Source organism: Papaver somniferum, chromosome 11, assembly GCF_003573695.1.
Source record: "Papaver somniferum cultivar HN1 chromosome 11, ASM357369v1, whole genome shotgun sequence".
Lineage (NCBI taxonomy): Eukaryota > Viridiplantae > Streptophyta > Magnoliopsida > Ranunculales > Papaveraceae > Papaver > Papaver somniferum.
The window spans coordinates 60,053,533-60,077,251 of record NC_039368.1 but is presented as its reverse complement, the minus strand read 5'-3'; the positions used below and the strand labels follow the sequence as shown (position 1 = coordinate 60,077,251).

General features: G+C 37.0%; 1 protein-coding gene across 1 annotated transcript; it reads left to right on the top strand.

The window, feature by feature from the left end:
- Nucleotides 1-17,459: 17,459 nt before the first annotated feature.
- LOC113321301 (calcium-transporting ATPase 12, plasma membrane-type-like) lies at nucleotides 17,460-21,582 on the top strand. Its single transcript, XM_026569200.1, has one exon. The coding sequence runs from the start codon at nucleotides 17,664-17,666 to the stop codon at nucleotides 20,808-20,810; it is 3,147 nt and encodes a 1,048-aa protein (XP_026424985.1). The 5' UTR covers nucleotides 17,460-17,663; the 3' UTR covers nucleotides 20,811-21,582.
- The last annotated feature ends 2,137 nt before the right edge of the window (nucleotides 21,583-23,719 follow it).

Below are 23,719 nucleotides of genomic sequence, written 5' to 3'. Positions count from 1 at the left end.
GATTTGGACTCTTTTGACCAAGTTAAACTATGAAAAAATTAAGAGGATATAAGGATTCAAACCTTGGACATCAGGTTTATGAGACTAACCAATCTAACGATGTGCCAACTCATCTGTTGGTGATTATATTTAACGATATATACTAATTAAAAAATCATAAGTTATGATTATCGTCAAATGTTTTCCACAAATCTATATTATTTGTAACCAAAATACGATTCAAAAATAAACCAAGAATCTACGATTCACGATTCAACATACGATTCGGTTCGTGAAAATTGAAAAACGATTCACGTTTCAATTCACGATTTAAAAACCTTGGTTGTGAAGGTGAGTTTTATGTGACAAATTTGTCAGATGATAAGTGTCTGAGAAGACCATAATACTCAACCTTGTGGAAGAAGAAAGAAGAACAAGACTAAAAAACTCATATATAGATTGTTTTGTTTTGAATATGGATTTTTTAATTAAATAAGGGATATTATAGTCTTATGATAACTATATATTGTTTTGAATTAAAACTCATACATTATATGCAACCATTACCGAAGAGCAAAGATATTCCTAATATTTTTTCCTTTATATATAGAAAAACATCATTTATAGATCCACAGAATACCGGGCGGCTTCTGGCATGTATATTAATCTTGGGTACGAGAGAGTTGGGCACCCGAAAACCACGCCATGGTCTTGCTCCGCATGCCAAATTATTGCAGGATGGAGATGTAGGCTTTTAGTTAAATTTATGCGCCCAAGCTTGCTTGCCTACCCAATAGCCTCTTTATGTTCGGCCATAATTTTTACAACTAGAATTTATGCCTTTACATGTATTATTTTTATTACTAAGATACAAATTATATTATTGACTAACTGATATTATAAATGTGAAGAAAATAAATTAAATTTATTATGTTTTAAGATCAATAACCACCAAAAAAACAGTTAAAATTAGTTAGATTTATTATGTATTAAGATTAATAACCACTGAAAAACACTTACAATATTTGGCCTTCACGGATATTTTTATAGAAGGTGCGATTTTTTTTTTGATAAAAGGAAACTTTTATAAACTACAGAAAAGAGAATACATTATTATAGAGGCGGAATTCAGAATAATAATAGACGAAAACTAGAAAACAAAACACACTAGAAACAAGATTCGAAGAAAATATCTTCTCTAGATTATGAGCAAGAAAACTATTAAAATTCTCTCTTTGTTACACTCACAATCTCTCTAGGTAAATAACCTTAAACTGTTTGCTAAGCTTGCTTTTACAATAATAATTATCTCACAAACTTATGTGTAGGTGATTGTCTCATAAACCTCCTTTCTTAGATGTGTTTAGTTATGATCTAAACATCCCTATTTATAGGCTTGGTTTGATTTCCCAAACCTCTTAGGAATCTATTTCCTTTCCTATAATTCCTTATCAAGGTATATTTCCTTATCTAGGAATATTACCTTGTCTAGGAAATATTCCTTTTCTAGGTAAATTTCCTTATCCAAGTTACTGCCTAAAATCAGTATTCATTTCTTAAATTACAATTCTATCCTCAATCCGTAGGCCCCCCCTTTAAGAACTTGAACTCCTCTGAAAGTTAGTACTGGAGGTTAGGGAACTCAAGAGTCTCTTTCTACCTGCTGAACCATCTCTTCCTTCTAGGAACTTGACCTTGAATCTATTTAGGAAAGCCTTCTCTCCTTGTCGTGTCTTAGTTACTCTTTGCTCCACAGTGTAATCATCCTTGAGTGGTCCTTCCTGGTCGAACCACAAGTCTTCCATGCACGGTAAGATCATCTTATCATCTCCATCATTATCTAGTAATGGTGGTTTAGACATCTTCAACCTTTCTAGGTTATCTTCTTGTTGTTGTTTGGTTAGGGTTTTCAAAAAAACTCTACTCGGCTTCTCCTTAAGAGAACGGGTCACAAGGAGAATGAACTTCGTACTAGGATTCACCAATCGTTTAGCCTGAGTGGTTGTAATCAAGCTCTCTCCATCAAGAGGAGAGTTTATAACTCGTATTACAAAATCTTTCCCATCTTTGGTAAAGATATACTTTTGGTTCCTCCTATATAAAATCACATCTCGATCCCAAAAGTAATGACTACCAAGTACAACCTTACAAACATCTAATGGAACTACATCGTATGTAACCTCATCAATGTATGACTCATCAAAATCAAACTTGAACGCACATTGCTCTGCAACCGGTAACCCACCTTCCTTTTGAAGCTACCCAAAAGGATAGGGTTTCAGATGTCTGAAAGTCTTCAAACCAAATTTTTCTGACTTCGCGGGTTAATAACAACATCTATAAGTGTTTTCTTAACCTGCATCTTAACTGTGAAGAGTCATTCCCTAAGGTCATCTTTTAAAGGTTCTTCTTTTGCTCTTGCCATAAGATAGAGCTTTGAGTTGGGTTCCGTTAGTCCTTGGACTTCTATTGGATCTTGTGTGACTACTGCTGCCTTATTGGCTTCTTTATCCTACAACCATTTTGGTTTTAGATTAGGATTCATCTAATACTTATCGATAACATGTTCTGTTTGTTCGCCATGAGTGCAAACTAATCCAACTTTGTCGCTAGACTTCCGTTCCTTTTTGTTCCTTTCATATCCTTTAGCGACGAAACCTCTAGACTTCCCCTTCGTGTTTCCTTCAACATCAAATTTCCTTTCTTCGATGGCATTGGCTTTTATGCTTGCTTCGGAGATAATATCCACCAAAAATATCTTTAATTCCTTCCATATATACTCATGAAGCCCGGAAATATACTTCATATAGATAGCATAATCTTCCAAGTTTAAATACAAAACCATCTTGATTCTGAAATTCCGAAGAATATTCTTGCACGGTTTGGTTGTAGGACTGCTTCAAGTCGTACCACTTGAACCATCTCTCTTCAAGGTTGCCAACCGGATAAAATTGTTTCCTCACAACTTCCTTGAATTCCACGATAATGCTCCCTTACTTAGGTATTACCTTTGATAAGCTTTCCACCATATTAGAGCATGCTTTGAAATATTCAATGCCGTAAAAGATATCTTCTCCTTCAAACCATATTCAAAGAAAGAAAAGTATCTCTCTAGACGCTCTATCCAATCATCCAATTTCTCTACATGGACACTTCCATCATAAAGTGGAATATCAACATGGAAATCAATTTTTATATTCTTACCATGATTCATAAACTTACCACGAGGTTTTGTTGCTTTTTTGCCTTGAGGAATCTCATCTTATTCTTCCTCTTCGTATTCTTCTTCTTCTTCCTCATCCTCTTCTTCCGCACCCCAAGATGGAGATTTCGTCTTTTTCCAAGGTTTCAGATTTGGTGTATTGGAACGAATACAAGCAACCAACTCGTTCAGGGTAGTTTGAATCGTCTTCATCTCTTTTTCTAACACAACCACCTTCTCATCGGTGGTTTTTGGTTCATAAGTCTTAGACTTATCGTCTGTTTTAGCCATCCTTGGTTTTCTTGTTCTTTTAACATATTCTTGCTTTTCGAGTAACTCACCAAGATGTTTGTAGAGAGATCTAGTAAAGACCATAAACCATTGGAATCTTCCTTAAAAAAACGAACCTTACTCTGATACCAACTTGATACGTATGATCTATGTACCTTGGTGACTATTATTATAGAGGCGGAATTGAGAATAATAATAATAAACGAAAACTAGAAAACTGAACACACTAGAAACCAGATTCGAAGAAAATATCTTCTCTAGATTATGAGCAAGAAAACTATTACAATTCTCTCTCTGTTACGCTCTCAATCTCTCTAGGTAAATAACCTGAAACTGTTTTCTAAGATTGCTTTTACAATAATAATTATCTCACAAACTTATGTGTAGGTGACTGTCTCATAAACCTCCTTTCTTAGATGTGTTTAGTTATGAGCTAAACATCCCTATTTATAGGCTTGGTTTGGTTTCCCAAACCTCTTAGGAATAAATTTCCTTTTCTAGGAATAATTCCTTATCTAGGAATATTACCTTGTCTAGGAAATATTACTTTTCTAAGTATATTTCCGTATCCAAGTTACTGCCTAAAATCAGTATTCCTTTCTTAAATTACAATTCTATCCCCAATTCGTGCCCTCCCCCCCCCCCCCCCCCTTTAAGAACTTGAACTCTTGTGAAAGTTAGTACTGGAGGTTAGGGAACTCGAGAGTCTCTTTCTACCTGCTGAACTGTCTCTTCCTTATAGGAACTTGACCTTGAATCTATTTAGGAAAACCTTCTCTTCTTGTCGTGTCTTAGTTACTCTTTGATCCACAATGCAATCATGCTTGAGTGGTCCTTCCTGGTCAAACCACAAGTCTTCCATGCACGGTAAGATCATCTTGTTATCTCCATCATTATCTAGTAATGGTGGTTAAGACATCTTCAACCTTTCTAGGTTATCTTGTTGTTGTTGTTGTTGTTGTTGTTTGGTTAGGGTTTCCAAATAAACTCTACTCGGCTTCTCCTTAAGAGAACGGGTCACAAGGAGAATGAACTTCGTACTAGAATTCAACAATCGTTTAGCCTGAGTGGATGAAATCAAGCTCTCTCCATCAAGAGGATAGTCTATAACTCGTATTACAAAAACTTTCCCATCTTTGGTAAAGGTATACTTTTGGTTCCAACTATATAAAATCACATCTCGATCCCACAAGTAATGACTACCAAGTACAACCTTACAAACATCTAAAATGGGACTACATCGCATGTTACCTCATCAATGTATGACTCATGAAAATCAAACTTGAACGTACGTTGCTCTGCAACCGGTAACCCACCTTCCTTTTGAAGCCACCCAAAATGATAGGGTTTCAGATGTCTGAAAGTCTTCAAACCAAATTCTTCTGACTTCGCAGGTCAATAACAACATCTATAAGTGTTTTCTTAACCTGCATCTTAACTGTGAAGAGTCATTCCCTAAGGTCATCTTTTAAAGGTTCTTCTTTTGCTCTTGCCATAAGATAGAGCTTTGAGTTGGGTTCCGTTAGTCCTTGGACTTCTATTGGAGCTTGTGTGACTAATGCTTCCTTATTGGCTTCTTTATCCTACAACCATTTTGGTTTTAGATTAGGATTCATCCAATACTTATCGATAACATGTTCTGTTTGTTCGCCATGAGTGCAAACTAATCCAACTTTGTCACTAGACTTACGTTCCTCTTTGTTCTTTTCATATCCTTTAGCGACGAAACCTCTAGACTTCCCCTTCGTGTTTCCTTCAACATCAGATTTCCTGCCTTCGATGGCATTAGCTTTTATACTTTCTTCGGAGATAGTATCCACCAAAAATATCTTCAATTCCTTCCATATATACTCATGAAGCCCGGAAATATACTTCATATAGATAGCATAATCTTCCAAGTTTAAATACAAAACCATAACTTGATTCTGAAATTTCGAAGTATATTCTTGCACGGTTTGGTTGTAGGACTGCTTCAAGTCGTACCACTTGAACCATCTCTCTTCAAAGTAGCCAACTGGATAAAATTGTTTCCTCACAACTTCCCTTGAATTCCACGATAATGCTCCCTTACTTAGGTATTACCTTTGATAAGCTTTCCACCATATTAGAGTATGCTTTGAAATATTCAATGCCGTAAAAGATATCTTCTCCTTCAAACCATATTCAAAGAAAGAAAAGTACGTCTCTAGACGCTCTATCCAATCATCCAATTTCTCTACATGGACACTTCTATCATAAAGTGGAATATCAACATGGAAATCAATTTTTATATTCTTACCATGATTCATAAACTTACCACGAGGTTTTGTTGCTTTTGTGCCTTGAGGAATCTCATATTCTTCTTCCTCTTCGTATTTTTCTTCTTCTTCCTCATCCTCTTCTTCCGAACCCCAAGATGGAGATTTCGTCTTTTTCCAAGGTTTCAGATTTGGTGTATTGGAACGAATACAAGCAACCAACTCGTTCAGGGTAGTTTGAATCGTCTTCATCTCTTTTCCTAACACAACCACCTTCTCGTCGGTAGTTTTTGGTTCATAAGTCTTAGACTTATCGTCTGTTTTAGCCATCCTTGGTTTTCTTGTTCTTTTAACATATTCTTGCTTTTCGAGTAACTCACCAAGCTGTTTGTAGAGAGATCTAGTGAAGACCATAAACCATTGGAATCTTCCTTAAAAAAACGAACCTTACTCTGATACCAACTTGATACGTATGATCTATGTACCTTGGTGACTATTACTATAGAGGCGGAATTGAGAATAATAGTAATAAACGAAAACTAGAAAACAGAACACACTAGAAACCAGATTCGAAGAAAATATCTTCTCTAGATTATGAACAAGAAAACTATTACAATTTTCTCTATGTTACGCTCACAATCTCTCTTGGTAAATAACCTTAAACTGTTTGCTATGCTTGCTTTTACAATAATAATTATCACACAAACTTATGTGTGGGTGATTGTCTCATAAACCTCCTTTCTTAGATGTGTTTAGTTATGAGCTAAACATCCCTATTTATAGGGTTGGTTTTGTTTCCCAAACCTCTTAGAAATTTATTTCCTTTTCTAGGTATATTTCTTTATTTATGAATATTACCTTGTCTATAAAATATTCCTTTTCTAGGTATATCTAAGTTACTGCCTAAAATCAGTATTCCTTTCTTAAATTACAATTCTATCCTCAATCCGTCTTGAGGATCACTACTTCCCAAAAGAGGAAAGATACACCTGTATCATGGAGTCACTGAGCTTTGCTATCCATGTAGCTCTACTCTGTTCATCCATGTTTCTTGAGTCTATTACAATACTATTAAACCTTATCCATACTTAGCTAGTTTATCAGCAAGAAAATTACATCCTCTATTTATATAGTAATATGAAGAACTAGTAAAAAACTTCTTGTCTTCCAAAGCTTTCATTAAGCAAGCTTTACTCCTCCGATCTATAGCAAAAATATTGTTCTTTATTCCATTGATGATATTTTACATTGAGAAAGACTAGGTTGTCTAGTCCCTTCTTCTTGCCCATCTGGTAGCTTAATACAGAAGGTGGGAAGGTAACAGACATTAAATTAACTTTAGGATTAAGGCATGTCCAGCCTTACAAAATTAAACAGGTCAGGCAACCCGAGCCGACCTGATAACAATCCCAGAAGGTGTTTCATTTAGTGAATATTATGTTTGTTTTCCATTTCGTATTGTTATTCTTCTGATGTTATAATTCATAAAACTTTTTTGGATTGAGCAGAAAAAAATGAATATAGAATGGCGAGCGGAAGTAGTACTCGACGACCTAAATATCATTTTCGGAATGTCAAATCTTAGATTACATAAGGTATTTATAATTTATAAATTTGATTGATTCATGATGAAGCTAATTGATGAATTAACAGAAATACATCATCTTGTTGTCATTGTATTTTTAATGAAGAATATACTTCTAAATGTCTACGCGGAATCATCCCTACCTATACGTTCACAGTTTTTTTCCCTTTTTTTTTCCTTTTTTTAAGCTAAGTATAATCTTGAGCAATGTTTATCTGCTTAGCGTCACATCGGGAGTAAGACCTTTCCCAGCTTCCTGGAAATTTACTTCTCACATCTGTATCAAGCTATTTTAAGATATAAAAATGTCATCATATGGCATTCACTATTGCATGACACAGACATGAACTTGTTTTAAAAATTTTAAAAATACAGCACATGCACATTCCATAGAGAACTTAAATATAGAAGAAAAAAGTCGTAATATTTGTTAATCGAAAACTAGATTTGTGACTGTTCTTCGCACCGAGAATTTTTTATTTTAACTTGGTATGCGTTGGGTTTCGTCCCGTCCGCGGCGATGTATTGTCCCGTGGCGATGGATTTTTTGATTTGGTGTGGTAAGGCAAATACATTAGTCCTATCCCGTGGCAAATCATTTTTGATTTGGTTTGCACTGGGCTTCGCTCCTCCCAGTGACGATGTATTTTTGATTTGTTGTGGCAGCGCAAATACATTAAATAGGTAGAGAATATGTGCAGATTTTATTTGTTTTCCTTTTATTTTTGTAGAAAATATGTGTGAAATATGTAGTTTTTTTCCCTTTATATATTAATTTGCAAAAAAGACTCTTAATATGGTAGGTACTCGATTTTCAAATTGAATTTTGTCCTTCCATAAAATTCTAAACAGTAAGTTAGGTTTTCCTTTTGAGTTTGTAATTATGAAGCATACGTTGTCAAGTGTCTTCACCTAAATATTGTGACGTCATGAATACCAAATTGAATTTGGTTTCCTTTATTTATCTTTTTCCTCTTCTTTTACCAATTATATGTTGCCAAGTGTCTTCACCAAAACGCTCGTTTTACAAAACTCAAAAAAAATCTATTTCGACCAATAGCAAGCGAGGGTTTCCTCACCATTCAACGTGGGAATTTTATTTGTCTAAGCCTTTAAGTCTTAAAGCTCTATACTTGACTTAACATCTAGATTTCTGCCCGGTGCATACCTTTTAATTTAGTGTTCGCAGGCCTACACCACGCCCCGTGGTGATGCGATTTGGTACGCGCGTGTTTCACCCCATCCCGTGGCGATGTATTTTTGATTTTCTTTTATTTCCGCAGAAAATATGTATGAAACATTTTTTTTTGTGTGTGTGTATTAATTTGGAAAAAAAATAGTCTTCCTTTGGTAGGTACTCGACTTCCGAATTTAATTTGGACTTCCATAAAATTCCAAACACGATAAGTTAAGTTTTCATTTTAAGTTCGTAATTTTTAAACCAATCATATGTTGCCAAATGTCCACATCAAAACTCTTATTTCACAAAATCCGTAAAAGGCTTATTTCAGCCAATAAGAAGTAAGGATTTCCTCACCGTTCAACGTGGGAGCTTTATTTATCTAGGCTTTTAAGTATTTTGATGATTATTATCTTCGCCAAGGAAAAAAAAAGGCTACTTATTTGCTCAATTGTAACTTGTAAATACTGATTACCTCCAAATAAGCACATCAGGATTCCAATCTTCTTATTTCGTTGCACAAAGTCATTTCTAGGTATACTGTGAAAGGATAATAATCCCGCATCACTAGTTTCCGCATAATGAACTTAAAATATAATATGGAAAGGCCGCTCCACTCAAAATCAATTGACAATGAATGGAGCGGCCCTTCCATATTATATTTTAAGTTCATTATGCGGAAACTAGTGATGTGAGACTATTATCCTTTCACACCCTCCCTCACGTGTAAGGCCAGTCACTCGGCCTAACATGTGGACCTATGCATGTGTGGTTCATGGGTGTACAGGTGACTTTCGGTCACGGTCCAATCCACATACAGGTCATACGAATGACCAGTCATTCGGTCACGGGTGCAAGTTAGGAGTTCTAACTCGGGTAATTACGAGTGGACCTACCGATTAAGGAGATTATTATCACTCGGGTATAATGCAAGCCAATTGTGCGATATACCTGAATTGTTAGTTGCAAGCTGGAGTTCTAACTTGTTCCAAGACGTATCTCCTGCAATATAACTGCATATCTCCTAAAGTAAAACTGCAGCAAAGGGAAATTAATCATATCTGGCTTGCGGTCGTTAGAATATTAACCTGCAAATCATAACGGCAACGTACGTGAAAGCCAACCAAAACTGATGAATTATAAATCATGATACATTATTTACAATGCCAAGGCATAGGCTATCATAGTTTCTATTAACTTCCTTACAACAACCACAGTGGACGATCAAACCTATAACTATGGTCCAGAGATGAGATACAGCGGGACGGAGTAAAGACTAAAATCCGGACCAAGACCAAATTCCAGACTATATTTGGTCGGGGACCAAGACCAAAACTATATATAGTCGAGCGGACGTATAATGTTCGTTTGTCACCGGGCATGTATATAATGTGATCTTGTTGATGGGGCGGGCATATAATATGATCCTGGTGATGGGGCGGGCATATAATGTGATCCGGAGTGAGGCGTACATATAAAATTCGCATGATGGCTGATGGGGCGTGCATATAATGTGATCCTGTGATGGGGCGGGCATATAATGTGATCCTGGTGATGGGGCGGGTATATAATGTGATCCTGGTGTATACTTTTTCCCAAGCGACCAAATTTACTCTTTCACCCTAGTGTAACACCACGAACTAAACTTAAATTTGGTCGTTTTTTTTTGTCTTTGGTCTATGGTTTTGATCGCACCATCGCAGTTGCTCTTAGGACTTAAAACGTGTGTTGGTTTTGCAACAGTGGTGATTATCATAATTAGTTAAAGTTAATTGATGTATACAGCTTGTGAATTGGCAATCGAAAGAACCCGCTTGTTGGAGGCTCTTGACAAATTAGGCTCTTAACAATTTCTTTTGTGCTCGTCTAACGATCATGAAAAGCTTATTTATTTGCCAACTGGCCTTGGTAAAATAATCTCCTTTTCTTCTCGGTTGCTCCCAATCACCGATCTTTTATCCTCGATTATAGGTTGTAGCAGTACGGTCTCTGATTTAGTTTTGATGAAAGCTTACCATTCTTTTTTGATTGAAATTGCATCTTTTTTTTTTAATTGAATTTTGTAGCTAACGTACTCATTGTAGATGATTAATACGGTTTCCTTAATAAATTGGTTTCCTTTTTTTCAGTGTGTTCTTTTTTATTTTTGTTATAAGGAAAGCTAAAGTTGTTAGGGGAAAAGCTGACTCCCAGTCAAATGAAATTGGTTAAGTATTAATTGGGGCAGAAATAAAAATCTCACTAATTTGTACTTTCCACCTTGAACACCATTCCCTGCGTTCAATTTCCCTCTTTCTTCTCGTATATACTTCTCTTTCTTTCTCGTGATGGAATCCATATTTCTCTTCCATGGGTGGATTGCTTTTATGATCCGATAATTTTCGAATATATAGAAACAAAGGACAATCCTATCAATTTTCGTTTGGATATGGTTACAATAAAACCATTAGACAAATACTGGAATAAACTAGTTTATGATCTTTAATCAAAATTAATCACCATTCCAAACGAGAACATGGGTTTTCAATCATTTATAAAACAATATTTATTTTATTAACTGATCGCACATTTAAATCTACATAATTATTATGATCATGTCATCATCCAAATATGGCCACACATACACAGGTGGTGGACAAAAATTGATGATTGATGCAACGGTTTTTCGCTCTATGGTAACTATTTCGTTAATCACATATATTCATATGCAGTCCTTGCATCTCTATGATTTTTGTCATCCCTAATTTCTACTGGAATCGCATTTGAGTGTTTAGCCTCTTTGAAATTCATTACCAACAGTAAAGGAAGTACTTTTGAGAACAGGCGAAAATTGTATACCGGGAAAATGATTTTTGTTATACAGAAAGCTAAATGTTAATGGGGAAGATGACTTGGTTCAGCCAGGGATAACTTAAAATCAATGGGAAAATAAAGCATCAAGTTTTTTTCAATCATCAAGATGGTAGATAAGTTTTTTTTATTTCTGCCCTACCTATTCATAATCAACTTAGTTTGATCGGAAGTCAGCTTTCCTCATAAACATCTTAGCTTTCTTTATAACAGAAATCTTTTTTTTTCCTTAATTGAGTTTGTAAAAGATTATACAATTTTGACAAAACTAGTCATAAAAATCCAAGGTGACCAAACTTGTGGTACAAAAACCCCACTCAAATGTTGGGATTCATTAAAACTCCATCTTAAACTAAATTGATACAAAAACCCCAAATTTCAAAATTGGTTTCATCAAATTTTATGATGAAACCAAAACTTGGTTTCGTTAAATTCTATGAGATTTCATCAAAATCTTGTTTTTTGGGGTTTTTGTGTTACTTTTGTTTTGCCATGTTTTTTGTGGATGGATAGTGACATCTTTGGGGTTATAACTCGCGGACCGCAATTTTGAATGGGAATAATTCACAAAAATTTGACGGAAGTATTGTCCACCCTGTAACGGTGTTACTAACGTACAATTAAATATTAGTGTAAACACGATGTACCAAAAAATTTCATGGTAAAACTCTAATAAAAGTGTTGTTCACAATCATTTTTTGTATACGGTGTTACTAACGGACCGTTAAGTATTTGATAGAAACAAAGTGTAACCCAATTTTTAATATTCCAACCAATAGAGATATGCCAAATGTCTTCACCACAGCTTTTACATTAGAAAAGACCTATTTCGGCCAATAGAAAGCGAGGGTTTCATCACCGTTCAATGTGAGAGCGAATTTTGTCAAGGTCTTTAAGGGGGAGATAATACAACAAGTTTTTTTTCTCAAACTACTCCCTCCGTCCCAAATTAGATGCGCTAGTTGGTTTTAAATTTTGTCGCATAATAGATGAACTATCTCTCTAACCAAGGAGATATTTCTAAAACTATCATTTTAATTGATTATTGTTACTGTAAGAAATATGTATAATTTGATAGTCATGTTTATATTCATTGGGTAAGTGTTTTAAAATGTTTTTCAACGGTATAAAGTTTACGAAAAATGGTGGTATAGTTTAAGAGATAAATCATCTCTAAATTTTACTAGTTATCATCCATAAGGGTATAATAGTAAAAAAATACTGAAACATATTCACTTTCATCTTTGTCTTAAAAATTGTGCAAACTACAACTGGTTCATCTAATTTGGGACGGAGGGAAGTATTACTTAAGATCATTTGCATTTTTTTGTTCACTCACAATGATCATAGATGTCAAATCTCGGCTCTTGTGAGAGAGTCGTGAGGTACGTGTAAGATAATGTGATTGCTACCTCTAGCCAGGTCCAGGTCGCGGATGTCTCATTCATTGTGGACAATAAGAAAGAAACGAAACAGCAGAGCGTTTGATTGTAGAAGGATGCATTTAGAACTTCTCTCCCTGAAATGTGCAACGTGGGTTCTCATACGTTTACGCCTTTAATGTGATATTGGAAGATGGGAAGTCGTAAGATTTCTAAGTAATAGTTGAATATGCAAATAGGTGGGTATATGTGATGGACGGGAAAATTATACCTGGCGTGTCTGGGCGGCGCAGGCCATAGCTCCCTTGATTTGTCATGATGATACTACGATCCAGGCCTTAAAGTCATGCAAATGCGCGTTCATTTGCCCTTGCAAGCATGTTCGTGGAGCATGATGCAGCTAAATTAGTTTTCACATCGTTCCAACTTTATCCTTGTTCCGCAAAGAATTTATTAAGAATACAAAAACTTTCTTAAAACGGCAAAACGACCTTTTGAGGTCCTAAACGATGGAATTTGACAAAAATTCCAAGACCGTGAATCACGTTTTGATCCTTGGGCCGTTTCCAATCAATTTAGTCCCGTCTTGAGCTAAATTACGACAATCGGGGTTTTAGGCTCCAGATAGGCCATAACTTGCTCATCTACATCAAGTTTGGCCAGAATCATCTCCCATGTCGAGCTACCGAGACAGATGATATGAGACGCCAATGTGCCACAATCATCTCTGGAATAGATGATATGAGTGACAAGGTGTTGGACCGGCAATGCTGCAACTCATTGCGGATGTCTACGTATCCTTCCCTACTCTAAAGGGATCAAGCACAGATCGTAGTCCATCCTCGAAGGGACAACAACTTAACCCAACTCGTTTGCAAGGTCGTGACCTAGCAATAATGATAATGGTCTGGTCCGTATAGGCCATTTCGTCAAAATGCACAATGATTATGCATTATTGGGTCCGCGGCGTGGCATAATGATGCCTTCGCATATATGCCCCATTGGCAACGTTATGGAGCTATAAATGAGACTTAGGCATCATTTATACTCTTTCGGCTAAGATATGAAGCTCACTTGGTGCATGGTCCGCATATGCCTCTGCAATTTCTACAAATTAGAATGGGGGAGCAAAATGTTTTCACCAAGTCCAACTATTGCGCACAATGATTGCGCATAATGATTGCGCAACACTCGTTCGGCCAGCCTTCTCTGGCCTGATGCACAATGATTGTGCAATATTGGCTCTATGCCAATCTTCTGCATAATGCGCAATGATTACGCTGCAACGTTATAAGCCATCTATCCAACTAGCCCAATGCATCATGATGATGCAACATTAGCTTTAGGCCAATATTCCTCTTAACGCGACAAAAACTTGAAATGAAGCTTCATCTCGTGCCATGATGCATCTTTGAGCATGCACATGCTAAAAATTCGAGGTGTTACAATACATCTCGATAATGCTTTCATATGGGATAACAATGCCAATTGGTATCAGGATAAATGAATATAACTTTCAAGATTAATCGGCATCCGTTACTTGCTTGACACCCATAGTTCTGAACTTCAACTTGTTCAATTTCGTAGAAGCTTCATTAAATTAATATTTCATCAGTTTCAAAGTTTATCTAGATTGGATGGACCAATTCTGATTCTCCATCGGACAACTTCTAGGCAACATTCTAGGACACCTTGATTTATGCATATATCTAAGTTAAACCGTATGAACATTTGAATTTGAATTCGAATTTCTTGCTCGAAAAGCTGCGTATCTTTGTAGTGAATACATGAAGAATAGCCTTATAGAGCACGGTCATTGTATACAAAGTAGTAGTCCACTCCACACACTAAGAGAAGAAAGCATCACGTCTTTTTTGTTGGTTCAAAGAAGTTTAAACCAAAGACAGGGGCTTGGATTCTTAGCTAAGCTAGAGCTTCTCCAATGGAATGTGTGTGAAGGAAAAAGTCTTCATCCATATAGGAAACATAACCATTTTTATAAAAAATCATCTCCAACCCACTGATGTGAGGATGATGTGGCAAAAAAAAGGTTAGACATCCTCTAGGTGAACCTCTAGTTTTAGACATTCACTTAGAGGATGTCTTCCCATCCTAGTCACACTTTTATTAATAAAAATCATTAAAAACAAAAATGGAAATAATTTTAACCAATTATATACCTACAAATAAGTAAAAGAAGGATACAACATTTTATGGATTGGAGATAAAATTTATCTTTTTCTAATATTTAGGATTTTATACCTAGAGGATGTCTTAAAAATGATACCACGTAGGAAACATCCATATTCACCATTGGAGAGCTAACAACAACGCAGTGCGTGCCGTTTTTAAAGACTTTTTTTTTTCTCTTGGTCCGTATAGAATCATTGTGCCGCAATGTGCTCATTAAAAGACGCACCAAAATATTTTGGAAGACTATGTGATTGCCGTCACAGTGAGTTCCGTCATCACAGTTACAATAAAATAGAATACCAAAATCAAATTTCTCCTTGGAGGTGCTACGGTAATTACCGTCCAATGCAGCAACGTAGGTCATTAGAAAACGGAAAATGGGTCATTTGTCCAAATATTTTTAAATCACGATTCAAATGGACGAATAAAAAATAGTTTGGATGAAATGTCCAAAAAATAAATAGTAAGGATGAAACTGGTTTCATCTTAGCTTAAATTTAAAAAATAGTAACTGTGTAAATTAAGAATAAAAAAAAATATTTGAAAATTGGCACGATGAAACTGATTACATCTGCCTATTTTTACATTTTTGTCCATTTAAACAATATCAAAATCTAACTGTCCATTTCACCCAGAAATTGTTGATTTTTATCTTTTTAATCAATTTTGTGATTAGAAAAAGATATTCAATGGTCGGAAAGACTCGATTTTTAGACATTGGGTGGTCCATCTAGGTGGATGACCTATATCAACTTCCATCAATATCATATTAGAAAACACCAAATATGAATAAACACTTGCACGAATTGTGCCGTAATTACTCCCATAAGCCCATCCATTCTATTATATAAAAAGAACACCCCTTAACTATTCATCTACAGTGATTGAAGCTGCAAATTTGGATATTCCGAGTTTGCCCTTTATTTCATTTTATCATCCAAACATGAATAATTTATGACACAAAATAATTAGGGGTATAAAAGTAATTTACAGAAATTGGATTTCTGAATAAGAATCATCAAAATTTGAGATCCGAGAATACAAAGGAAAAAAATAACCACGTTCTCCGTAATCAAAATCAAAATTAACAGACACCCATTCTTCTAAATCTCCATCCGACCGACTGATTATCTCAATTTCGTTTCCGAGATAATAATTTCAAGTTATACTTCAATTCGATATAAATGAACATAAACTAAAGTACCCAATTCTTCGGACACTTAATTCAACTAATTTGATGATCTTAACTGCTCAAAACAATGGGTAATTTTATGATCTTAGCTGTTCTTCAAGTATTTTTTCAGGAGAGAAAAAGCGAAAAAGAGAACCGGAGAAAGAATGGAAGAGACGAAGGCTGCAGAGAAACGGTAGGGGAAAAAAAAACTTTTGGAGTTGGGCCTTTTCTATGTATGGCCAATCAACGAGACTACCCTGCTATCTTGAGAGCAGGAGACACCTGTTTTTCTGCCCCAAATATCAATTATTTAATTTACAAAATCAATTTGCATTCAGATTAAAGACCTTACAAAATTTGATAGTATTATGTTTAGCAAATGATATTACACGCGTGCCAGCGTTCTTGTTAAGTAAAACGAAAACCCGAAATCTGGAACCAGATGTAAGAAGGGAACACAAATGTAAACGATAGAAAGTAGGGAGCACGAAGAAGAAAGAAAACAAATGCTTTGTAGAAATTCAACATAGTGTAAATTTCTTGGTAGTTTCCTTTCCACTTGACTTGATGGAAAAGGATACGGTTGGAACTTTTATTTTTGTCTCCCTCTTTTAGCTTGCTTCTGCTTCTGAAAATCGGAAAGGGAGAAGATCACAGAAAGAAAAGTAATGGTTTCCGACGTGTTCTCACGATTGTTGAGCCAATTCATAGGTGACATCTTCCGGAAAATTTTCAAGTACTTTAAAATTCTGTGTGTCCTGGTGTAGCTTCTATTTTTCCTCCACGAAACAATTTTAGAATTTTTAGTTAACTGACATAGCCGTACATTTGGAAACAAAATTAACAACTGAATTCTCCGGTTCTGGACTTTCTCCAAGGAGAACAATTCGTTAATCTCCTGAAAGTACTTGAGTTTATCAGTTAATGAATTAACCGCCTTTGGGAACCCTTTACAACAACCACCTCGTATGAAAGGAGGCTGAAAGGCGGTGGCGTTCGAAATTCAATGAACCCGCCGTGTCTCTGGTTGAGAATTCAGACACGATTACTAGTACTACTCAAAATGTATCTGCATAAGCATCCAGAAAGAAAATTATCTAATCCATAAATGAAATCCTAATCAACCAATGAACGCCACTTTTACAATCGGTGAAAGATTGCTTCCAATGGTTGTGTTCTGGACATGTTGTACAACATCCAATTGTCCACTGGGGTTAGAAAATGAAAACGAAGTTTCCAGGTAACAGCTCCGTTAGTTGGGTAACTCCGTGACTCAAAAGGAACCAATTGCGTGTCAAACTTGAGTCACCCATTTCATCTTGTCCATAATCATCTATATATATAAGAATCAGAATGATACCTGTTTCTTATGAATTTTCAATAAAACTTAATCTTCTCTTCTTCCTATTGACTTTTTTCCTCTTCTCTTCTCCTTAGTGTCTTGCTGATACTACAACTTCTGAGACAATCATAATTGCATTAAGTTGTTTCCATTTCCTATCAATCTTCCTGAACTACTCTCCTTATCATAAACCAAAAATTACCTTTTAGAATTACCTTTCAGTATCATACTACACAATATTACCAAACATGTACACCAATAAACAGAACAACTATGTAGAGCATCTACTTAACATACATACTGCCAGCAAACCACTTAACAGGTGGCGTATAGCTTTCGCAGCGATTTATTCTTCTCGAGTATTGGTCTCACTAGCTAAAGAGATTATCGCAAAGAGGAAGAATCAGTATCTCAACCCTGATATCATACATAATCCTTCTTATACTGCTTTGGATATTCCAATGAGTAGTTACAGTGCAGATAATAATAGTGTTGATGATCACTTAAGCTTTTCTGATGTAGATGTACAAAAACTGAGTAACATAGTAAAAGATAAGAAGCTGGATTTGCTTCACGAACATTTCGAGGGTATTGGGAATCTGGTAAAAGTTCTTGGAACCGATTCAGAACATGGAATCAACGATGATCCTGAAAATATTGGACAACGTCAAAGCGTCTTTGGTACAAATACGTACCATAAGCCTCCTCCAAAAGGTATATTTCATTTCATTCTTGAAGCATTTAAGGATTTGATCATTCTTATATTGCTGGTAGCTGCTACACTAGCTCTTGCTTTTGGTATTAAACAACATGGCTTGAAAGAAGGATGGTACGAAGGTGGGAGTATATATGTTGCTGTTTTTCTAGTCGTGGTTGTTTCTGCCGGTAGCAATTATAGGCAGTCAAGACAGTTCGAAAAACTATCAAAAGTCACCAATAACATCAAAGTTGAAGTTGTGAGAAACGGGAGAAGACAACAAATATCTATCTTTGATGTTGTAGTTGGAGATGTTGCTTCTTTAAAGATTGGAGATCAAATTCCAGCTGATGGACTCTTCCTAAACGGCCATTCCTTACACGTAGATGAATCGAGCATGACCGGAGAGAGCGATCACCTGGAAGTTGATGCAAAAGAGAATCCGTTCTTGTTATCTGGCGTGAAAGTGGCTAACGGTTATGGTCACATGCTTGTTACGTCTGTGGGCATGCACACTGGTTGGGGCGCAATGATGAGTACTATATCCAGTGATTCAGATGAAAGGACCCCATTACAAGAACGGCTAGACAGACTGACATCTTATATAGGAAAGATTGGTCTGACGGTGGCATTCCTTGTTCTTCTCGTCTTGTTGGTGCGGTACTTCACAGGAAATACACAAAACGAAAATGGTGATGGAAAAGAATATATTGGTAGCAAAACAAAGACTGATGATATAATAAACTCAATGATTCGAATTGTTGCTGCTGCAATCACAATTGTGGTTGTGGCAATTCCAGAAGGCCTGCCTTTGGCAGTCACTCTCACACTGGCATACTCCATGAAAAGAATGATGGCTGATCAAGCTATGGTAAGAAAACTTTCAGCATGTGAGACCATGGGTTCGGCAACCACCATTTGTACCGACAAAACGGGGACTCTTACACTGAATCAAATGAAGGTGACCAAGTTCTGGCTCGGGGAAGAAGTTATAACAGATTACACAGAATCCATAATTGCGGGTAGCATTCAAGGACTGCTCTGCCAGGGTGTTGGTCTAAACACAACAGGGACCGTATATCAACCCACTGCAGGAACAGTGCCAGAATTTTCGGGCAGCCCGACTGAGAAGGCAATTCTATCTTGGGCTGTCTCTGAGTTGGGAATGGACACAGAAGAGTTAAAGCGCAATTTCTCCATTCTTCATGTGGAAGCCTTCAACTCAGAGAAGAAAAGAAGTGGCGTTCTGATAAAGAAAGTGCATTCACATGAAAATAAAACCCATGTACATTGGAAAGGAGCTGCGGAGATGATACTAGCTACATGTTCAAATTACTATGACTGCAGTGGGATCACGAAGACCTTAGACCACGACAAAATGAAAAGGTTTGAGCAAATAATTCAAGATATGGCAGCAGATAGTCTCCGATGTATTGCTTTCGCCCACAAAGAAATCCTAGATGAAGAGTTGGAGTACAAGGAAGATGGGAAGACTCATCAATTATTAAAAGATGATAATCTTACCTTGTTAGGATTAGTAGGTATAAAGGACCCGTGCCGCCCAGGGGTGAATCAAGCAGTCAGAGCTTGCCAAGATGCTGGGGTCGACATCAAAATGATCACTGGAGATAATGTTTTCACAGCAAGAGCCATTGCTATTGAATGTGGAATACTAAAAGCCGATCAAGCATTAAGTAATGAAGCAGTCGTTGAAGGTGTGGAGTTCAGGAACTACACAGAGGAGGAGAGGATGCGCAAGGTGGAAAAGATATGTGTGATGGCAAGGTCATCCCCTTTCGACAAGCTCTTGATGGTGCAATGCTTGAAAAAGAAAGGACACGTGGTTGCAGTCACTGGAGATGGCACAAATGATGCACCCGCACTTAAAGAGGCGGACATAGGTCTTTCTATGGGGATTCAAGGCACAGAAGTCGCGAAGGAGAGTTCAGATATAGTCATCCTGGATGATAATTTCGCTTCTGTAGCCACAATGGTAAGCTGGGGGAGATGTGTTTATAACAACATTCAAAAATTCATCCAGTTTCAACTCACAGTTAATGTAGCAGCTCTTGTTATCAACTTCATTGCCGCACTTTCTGCTGGTAAAGTCCCACTAACAGCAGTCCAATTGTTATGGGTGAACCTAATCATGGATACTTTGGGTGCTCTTGCTCTAGCTACTGAGCGACCAACCAAAGAGCTCATGAAAGCAAAACCAATTGGACGAACTGCTCCACTAATAAGCAATGTCATGTGGAGGAACCTTATGGCTCAAGCTCTATACCAAATCTCAATCCTCTTGATCTTACAATTCAAGGGTAAGTCTATTTTTAAGGTGGACGAAAAGGTCAAGGACACTCTTATCTTCAATTCATTTGTTCTTTGTCAAATTTTTAACGAATTCAACGCGAGGAAGCTGGAGAAGAGGAATGTGTTTGAAGGAATACATAAGAACAGGTTATTTCTTGGGATTATAGCGTTCACTCTAGTTCTTCAAGTGGTGATGGTAGAATTTCTCAAAAAGTTCGCAGACACTACGAACTTGAATGTTGTGCAATGGTTTTCATGTATTGGAATCGCAGCTGTTTCGTGGCCTATTGGTTGGTTTGTCAAGTATATACCGGTACCTGAAACGCCAGTCTTCAGTCTTTTACATCGCAAAAGAAGAAAATCATCAAGTGAGGACGATGCCTGTTAAATACTCCGGTGAGTTTTCCCCAAAAATGCTCATGCATAGGTTCCAGTGTGTAGTACAGCGGAAACCCATCCCTTCTGTCCCCATAGTGTGGGAAAGAGGTAGAACATCAACTCCCATATGGGAGGGTTGGATGATGGGATCTCCTATTTCCTCTTACCTGCTCTATGGACAGGGCCTCAGCCCATAGTGTGGGCAAGAGTAGGAGATGACTCCCACTATGGGAGGGTTAGATCTCCTATTTCCTCCTACCTCCTCTATGGATAGGGCCTCTGCCCAGAGTGTGGGAAAGAGGTAGGAGATCGACTCCCTCGGATCTCCTATTTTCTCCTACCTCCCCTATGGATAGGGCTGAGGTTGGGCTCGTTGTTGGGGATGTCAAGCTGGATCTGCACCACTGCAAGTCCACCAGGCTAGGTCTGCTCTAACGGCATATGCTGTTGGTGCTAAGTGCCATGCGGGAGTGCAGGTCGTGTGGTCTGTAAATGCATAAGCATGTGCAGGTTGTGTGAGTGTGCGAAGTATTCGTTTCTAGTATCGGCGAGTGAGAGTTTGTGAGTGGTTATAACAGTCGAGTATACATACTCATGTTCACTCTCTGTAATATATTTCAATTCAACACAAACCTTTTAGCAATGTAACTATGCTCAGGAGGTAGCAAAACAATAAGAAGAAAAACTACTGCATCAAACTCTCACTATCGCGCTGTAATTATTTGTATCTGAGCTATATCTTTGTACATAGTACTATACTACACTCCTATTACTCTTTGTGACTTCTAGATTCATTTATCTTGCGTTCTAGAATACTGATTTTTTCTTGTTCCAATTCAATATAGGACAGTTTCGTATGGGACAAATACAACCAATGAATCTCTTAAAAACGAAAATATAAGATAACCTAAAAATGTAACAACACACCGATCATCAAGATAATCTCTGACATGTTTTGGTAACATTATAGATTTTTTTTCAGGAAATTCTCGGAACATTTAAAATTTGACAAGATTGGAGAACCTTAACCAAATGTAGATATATTTGGTAATAGATTTTAAGTGGCAAAAACGAGTAAGCATTTGTATACCATGTATCAAGTTCATCATAAACAACAATCTAAGTTGCAAGTCATCGATCTAAGTTGCAAGTCATCGAACACAGTTAATTTACTAAAATGAATGATTTTATTTTTGAATTTTAGTTAATTTACAAAATCAAAGTTCAAATTCGTACCTTGAAAAAGACTAAACTAATTCAATTCACTGCTAATGTAGCGTTATCTTCCGCGAGATCAGTCTAACCATCATCCATTTAGGCTTCTCGGTGTTTTGAAAATTCGGCTTTAGTGATCGAAAGTATAAAACCCTAAAAAGAAAATTGCACTGAATTTTCTACTCAATTGAGACGCTCCAGGAGTTTAACACAGGATTTCTAATTTTCTACACCGTATACACTGAAAATGCGTTATATACCAAAGTTATCTACCGCCACGTGGCGGTACAAAATTGATTAAACAGGGCCCACTAGGATCTAACAGTTCCAATGGGCCGATGGTGGGAAGACATTAGACCACCGTCCAAGTAGGACTTGGCAAAAGAACGAATTTGCTAGGCCATGTGCCTGTTGATGGCAAATTCAGTTTTGGACGGTGCGGAAACGGTTTATCGTAGGAGATTGATCCGACCGTAGAAGTTTGAGATGATTCAAATGGCATTTTTGTACCCTATATTTTACCCAAAGCATTCTCGACTAAAAGCATGCTTTTTAAAACCAAAGAAAAACAAATATCATGCACGGAAGCAAAAGAGGCTTGTCTATTATGATTCCTGGATAACCACAATATGAGGCAATACTTTGGATGTATTCTAAATGTCCACAAGAAGATTGTTCAGGCATCAGAATGGTCATTGAATCACAACTAGAAAATCTCAGGTGTTTGCAATGTCAAGATCCTAACTGTTCAGAGGAACCACATATGCTAGATGATACTATGAAGGAAAGAAAATGAAGAAATGGTAGCAGTATAGTGCAAAAACTGGAAACTTAACGCCAAATTGAAGAAGTTATTGTAGTTACCTAAAATCGGTGAGAGGCTTCTAGGATTTGTAAAACTGAGTTACGGGAGGTTGAGCACGAACAGTCTTCGCCTAAACCATGCACATTGGTCGTTCAAAGGATGCTTCAATCACATGAGAGGTTAGGGATGGTCTTAGGGAGGAAAGCAGATGAAGAGAGAGATCAGAGAATTCTAGGTTTGAAGAGGAATTACTCTGAGAGTTTATCAGAAAGTTGTGTTAGCTTGGAGAAATAGAGAACCTATTTAGAGCTGAATTCTCTAATCTCAGGTCGATGAAGATAGGGATTGCTTGTCGTGTCGTGCGAAGCACTTCTTTCGTTTCTTCAGGAATAGATAGAGATAAACTAGGTTAAGTTTATCTCATTATTCCATCGCCTTTACTCTCTTCTGCGGTGAGAAATAGGAAGGTATTTCTCACACGTGTCGTAGACCGCCTGATTAAAATCCTAATTTTTATCCCCCATTTGTGTGAAGCTGAGTCATATTTTGTGATGATGTGTTGAGAAAGAGAAAAATGGTCTCTTTAGCCGAGTTGTCCAAGATAGAGAGACATTCTCTTATTTGTGATAATGACTAGCTAGGATGAGTCACGTGAAAAGGCATGGAATGCCTGAAATATCGTGTGTAGAGTGTCAGAGAAGCTAAGGTTGAGCTCCCTCTCTCCATAGACGGTCACCTGTGTCACGTAGAAACCGTATTATTGCTTGTGGATCCCTTTGTTGAGCATGTGGAGCTCAAGAGAAGTTATCCACGTTTTTGGATGGACGTGTACAATTTAGGCCCAATTTACTAGCCGTGAATATGTTTGAGACGCTGAGAAAGAGACCCGAGGCCTAGAT